Source organism: Triticum dicoccoides, chromosome 2B, assembly GCF_002162155.2.
Source record: "Triticum dicoccoides isolate Atlit2015 ecotype Zavitan chromosome 2B, WEW_v2.0, whole genome shotgun sequence".
NCBI lineage: Eukaryota > Viridiplantae > Streptophyta > Magnoliopsida > Poales > Poaceae > Triticum > Triticum dicoccoides.
The window spans coordinates 794,419,569-794,425,699 of NC_041383.1; the positions used below are offsets into that span (position 1 = coordinate 794,419,569).

The 6,131-nt window shown below is 51.4% G+C and overlaps 1 protein-coding gene across 1 annotated transcript; it reads right to left on the minus strand.

Moving 5' to 3' along the window:
• Nucleotides 1-2,930: 2,930 nt before the first annotated feature.
• LOC119361454 (palmitoyl-acyl carrier protein thioesterase, chloroplastic-like) lies at nucleotides 2,931-4,762 on the minus strand. The gene is made up of 4 exons (XM_037626652.1): nucleotides 4,370-4,762; nucleotides 3,863-4,279; nucleotides 3,605-3,673; nucleotides 2,931-3,239 (listed from the first exon to the last, which is right to left on the minus strand). The coding sequence occupies exons 1-4, from the start codon at nucleotides 4,760-4,762 to the stop codon at nucleotides 2,931-2,933; spliced, it is 1,188 nt and encodes a 395-aa protein (XP_037482549.1).
• Nucleotides 4,763-6,131: the final 1,369 nt, after the last annotated feature.

The following is a 6,131-nucleotide window of genomic DNA, read 5'->3' on the forward strand; positions in this document are numbered from 1 at the left end:
ATAACGTGTACAATGTGTAGTATCGTAAAATACCAGCAAACGAAAAAGAATTAAAATGGAAACACAAAATTAAGTGAAAAAGAAATCATAAAACTAAAAACCCCCCAAACCTTATAGTACCGGTTGGTCTTACCAACCGGTGCTAAAGGGCTCCAGGCCCCTGGAGCTGACTCGTGCCACGTGGTTTCCCTTTAGCACCGGTTCGTGCTGAACCGGTACTAAAGGGGGGAGGCCTTTAGTGCCCACACTTTAGTGCCGGTTATGAAACCGGCACTAAAGGGCCATACGAACCGGTGCTATTGCCCGATTCTGCACTAGTGTGTGGCTGCTAACTACCGTGCATGGCTAGCCCATTAACCAACTGACTCCTTACATGTAGGCTGCTAAATCACATCCAGCCAACAACCTATCCAGAAGTCTATTCTACCGGTCAAGCACTCACCTAGCTAGCTAACTCACACCACCACGCCACACATGCACGCACACACACATGAACATGGCTTGCTGCTAACATTCACGTCCCAAGCCATGACCTTGCACATGTCAGGCTCGTCGTCGACGTCGCGCCATGGCCGTCGCACTGCGCCGCTGTGGCCTCCGCCGCGCAGCACCCCATGTCCCGCGCTCCCAGGCTTGTGTACACGACGCGCACGGACGCAGTCGCCACGGCCCGAGTCCAACGCCTCGACGCGGTCAGTTCTCCGCTACCTTCATCACGCCATCGTGCCCTTCCCGCGCACTCCCCACGTCCCCGCGCTCCTGGCCCGCGCTCCCGCCGTGCACGTACGCGATCTGCGCAACCAGGTCCAGTGCCTCGACGCGGTCCACTCCCGCGGTCCCGACGCGTCCAGTGCGCGCCCATAACACGCACCGGTCGCGCCCGACTCGCCGCCGCGCTTATTGCCCTGCACCGCTGCGCCGTCAACCGCAGCACAGCACCTCCACGGTCGTCGCGCCGAGCCGTCGCGGCCTCTGCGCCACCACGCAGGTCCTCCGCGACCTCCTCGTCTCCGCGACCGCCGCTGCTGGTAGCGCGCACGGCATCACGCCACATCGCCACGGACTCGCCGCGTGTTGCCGACGCCACGCGCTCACCGCGCGCCCGACATCACGCCACACCGCCGTGGACTCACCGCATTGCCGACGCCACGCGCTCGCCGCGTGTCGTTGCCAAGACCTTCATATCCGCCGCGCACCACGTGCGCCGTGGACGCCACCACGCCACGGCCGCCCCTCGAACCTTGTGGCTCTGATACCAATTGTTGTTGCCGCGCTGCCCTCGCCCTCGCTCTCTATGTGACGCCGTGGCTCGAACCAACGAGAAAGGGAGATGGACAGAGGTTTTTGCCCGGAGCACGAACTCCGCCCCGCCGCACGAACGGTGTATTCTTTCTTCCCTGAGCACGTACTCAGTCTCCCGGCTACATGGCTTACAACACAGCTCCCCCGGTCCAACACACACTCGAGGCCAGGCCTTTTGTAGTCCCCAGCGGCACAACGCCCAAGTTTTTCATGCGCACGACGCGGCCAGCTTCACCTGTGGCTGCTAACTACCGTGCATGGCTAGTCCACTAACCAACTTACTCCTTGCATGTAGGCTGCTAAATCACATCCACCAACAACCTATCCAGAAGTCTATCCTACCGGTCATGCACTCACCTAGCTAGCTAACTCACACCACCACACCGCACATGCATGCACACACACATGGACATGGCTTGCTGCTAACATAATCTAATTAAATGCGACAGTTACCAGCAGTAAATGCATGGAGCAATCGGCCGGCAGTAAATGCGACAGTTACCAACAGTAAATGTAAGGCCACACATGAGGCCATTAACAACATTAATACTAGCCCATAATGTACCCCCTCCTAGTGCACCTATACAAGCCGAGAGGGGAGCTCCAGGCTAAGGGTTGAACATCCACACATTGTACCTCACGCTAAGAGTTAAGAGCACCACATAAGTAGGGTATTACCTCCTCCGCAGAGGGCCCGAACCTCTACAATTCCTTGAGAGTACTATCACCTGCATCGTTCGATAGATACGATTGCCCCTAGATTCCTACCCCTCTAATATTGTGAGGATTATATCCATGATAGTGGCCAAGATTAGAACCACGACAAAGGAGACGATGGAGAGGGCTTGTTGTTGTAGGAGAGGACAATGACCATGACGACGGAGGGGGGCACCATTGTTGAAGCTGAACAAGAAAGCTCAGCCCCAGTCGCAAAGGAAGACAGGGTTGTCTCACCTTCCCATGGAATTTCCATTGACGTGTTCACTGCAGGCTGACGGGAGGGAAAGCCTCTGAGCAGAATACTGGAAATTTTCCTCCAAATGCGTGAACATCGACTACCCGTGGAGGAGCTAGCATCTTATTACATCGACGTTTAAGCTAGCTTGAGTGATACACTCCAGAGATTTTGAATGTTTAGTAAGAAGGAATTACATAAACAATTATTTCTAGGCCTAAGTCTATAGTCCCAACTGTCCTAGCCATGTCTCCACACTGGCCACGACGGAATCTCATAGGTCCGGAGGCCTAGCATTCGGGTAAACTACTACTAGCACTGAAAATTGCTGAAATTCTCAGTGTGGAAGTTTCAGAGGGGACGTAGTTTGGATCCCAACACGACTTCCACAGATAGGATTGCAGTGATCATAGAGATTTACAACATACACAGAACTTTCATCACACACACACTGCTGGCATTTAGCAAACACACATAAATAATGATGCATTGTACAAACTGAACCGCATTGTCTCGTCTAACACAGCATACTACTAACCTTATTGCCCGGTCCAACATGGTACCAGCACTACTACGAACATCCGACGGTTGGAAACAAACCATCCCCATCGCTGTCGCCGACAATCATTTTTCTCCAAATGGAAAATAATCAATATCATTGTCTTGGAGATTGTTATAACTTCTTCTTCCACGTGGTTCTGCCCCTAACAATCTCCTCATGCACATCACCTGCTTTTAGTTGCAGAAGGTGCGTGTACTTTGTTGGCCATTGCTGTAGTGCACCCGCCAAGCTGTGGTGGCCATTGATGACTTCGGGCAAGAGTGAGGGTCCCCTCACCATGGTAACGTTCTCGCTTGGAGAGACCGAGTCCTCGTCTGGCTGGCAAATAGACTGCACAACATCGGAGCTCCCACACTCCTTCCTGTACTCCAGTATGATGCTGCTCAGCTGGTGGTGCTGCAGGAACTGATCGGGGATTGTCTGCACACGATCAACAAACTAATTACTACCCTCTTTGATCCATATTATTTATCGTTGATTTACTACAAAGTTCGGAGGGACTATGTGTCCCGATGAATTAAGCAAGGGGTGTGTTTAGTTATCGTTCTTTTTATTCCTCCACCAGGAGCTCTCCCAACCCAACTACTCCATCTGTCTGAGTTTATTAAATAATAAAATATTAAATTTGACTATAAATTTAGGGTCAAACTTGCGTATAAATTTGACTAATAAATATTAAATAATTCAGTAGGAGTAGTAGTTAGGACTGGAAGTTGTACAACGATGAATACAAGGGTTATATATGCTCCCTGCTGGAGAAAAGTTGCCGGGTATACTATTATTACCTCAAGCATCCACCGTACATATTTGACATTATTGACGTGTTGGTTCATGTCCAGATCGCTTCGCTTGGGCTGCAAAAAATATCCAGTGTCATAGATAGATGTGAGAAACAAGGCAACAAAGCAGGACAACTGCAGACAGAACGATCTTAAAAGAGTGCCTAGGAACGTCAGACAAGTTAACCAAATAAACAAGTTATAAGCCTAGGAATGTCAGAAAAACTGTGAATGAAATCAAATTAAACGATTGAAGCTTATTACCTTCAAGTCAGAGTCGACATGCTTGGCGTTGCTGTCGAGCTTGATGATCTTCTCGGTGGCCTCCTCGTGGATGGCGTGGCGGTCGATGAACCACGGCGAGATCTCACCCCTGACCTCCTCGGGCATCTTGGACAGCCTCCTAGTGTCCTTGTTCATCATCACCCATGTGCTGGTTGCCCGGACGTAGATGTTGCCGGAGCCGCGGCCGCGGATGAGCCAGTCACGCCGCATCCCGTTCTTCCCCGACGAGCCAACCCACGTGTCAATCTCCAGCACATCACCCCATAATGGATAGTGATCGACTTGGACGTGCATCCTGGACACGACCCAGATGAGGTTGCTCTTGATCATGCCGTGCGTCGCGCCGAAGCCGTCGCCAAGCAGACCGGACATCCACACGTGGTTCAGTGCTGTCTCCTGCTTGTGTACGCACGTGCATGCATATGTTATGCTTCCTCGACGTGAGTCAGAAATGAGCCTAAACAAGATAGATAGAGTACTGCGTACCTGGAGAAGATTCAGTATGGTCTCGAGTGTGGCCGTTCTGTCGGGGCCAACCTCGTAGGAGCGCACCACCACCGTCTGCTGGTACCGCACACCGCCCTCCACGATCTGCGCCTGCCGGAAGGGATCCTCGGCCTGTTTCTCCGTCGGGATGTTCTGCCGGCTGCGCTCCCGCCCGTCCGTCGCTGGCGCCAGCAGCGGGGCGCTGAGCTCCGCCAGCGTTTCGTTGATGGACGTCTCCAGCGCCGCCCCCACCTGCAGCGTGGCGCGGTGCGCGGCCCCGTTGACCCTCACGGCCGCGTTGCTCCGCTGCTGCCCTCCCCTCTCCGACGAGGAGCATCTGATGAGCACGCGCGAGTGGTAGATGGTACCCGACGACAAGGTTGTGTTAGCCATGCAGATTTGAGCAAAGTGTTGCACCTCACTAATCTCCTTCCTTGTTCGTGGGATGGGTAGATCGATAGTTAATTGAGCATGGAGATCGATCATTGCAGCAGTGGGTTTCTTATAGTGGCGCAATGGCGGATCTCGCAGTAGCCAGGGACTTGGTTTGGTAGTATTCGCTCCCGAGGACAAGGAACAAGAAACTAAACTGTCCTCTTGTACCTGCTTCGCTACAAACAATGCTGGAAACTCCGCATACTTCGGTGACGACATGAATTATATATTGAAGCGAAATTCATCCGGACAAGAATGGCGTGCTCATTCCCTCCTGGCGCACTTGTTTTTGGCGATCATAATAAACTTTGACGCCTCCGTGTTGTTGCAAGGTGCCTTGATTTTCTCATACAAGAGTATAAAGTGACACCTTAGATTCTTTTGGAATAGAATACAGTCCAATGGTATGAACAAATCATGCGTGGGAAGGCTCATGTACATTCATTGGTCTAGAAAGTCCTACTAACTCTGCTACCAAAAATATCCTACTAGCTGATACCACGCCACGATTCACCCGTAGAATCGTGTATTACGCTTTGTAGTTTGCATAAACTTTCACGGTTTTGCTAATTATCATCTATGTCAGATTGTCCACCACACAATGAGATTCATGCAAAAAAGTTATGTTTTGTTAGCGTGTGCGTTGTCAGGCTGTTTTGCCGCGCCGCGGTTGCGCCAAATCATATTCAGCGCCTTCAGCGCCAGTTAAAAGTGTTCTCGGAGCCTGGCGCACACCCCGGTTCATCATCCTTGGGCTCGTCCCATCGAACTCTTTTTTGTCACGCTATAGGTGACAAAATCATTAGTTTTTTTTGAAAACATCAGTACAAACACAAACGCTCATATACACGCGCATACACTCACCCCTATGAGCGCACACACGCACATCCTACCCTTATGAGCACCTCCGAAAGACTGAGGCGGCATATCATCTTGAAATTTACGACGTCACCATAGACACCTCGCCGAAACGTCTCCTCCCACTGACTGCGCATCGCCGGAAATCCTGAAATAAATCCGGAAATAAATGCGAGCACCAGAATTTGAACCCTGGTGGGCTGGAGATACCACAGTCCCTCTAACCATCCAACCACAGGTTGGTTCGCGACGAAATCACTAGTTGAGGAATACACGTTGCAAAGATCACTCCAACCTCCCCAGGTTGCGCAAGTGGCATGCTTCATGTGCGCCACTTGCCACAACCTAAGAGTTTTCCCTTTTTTTCGTAGATCTGTTTATTCAAAATATTTTATCTCTTAAACCGTGCATTCAAATCTCGAGCCGCTTTCACCATTGGATTCCTCGCGTTGAGATTTTCAAAACTTGA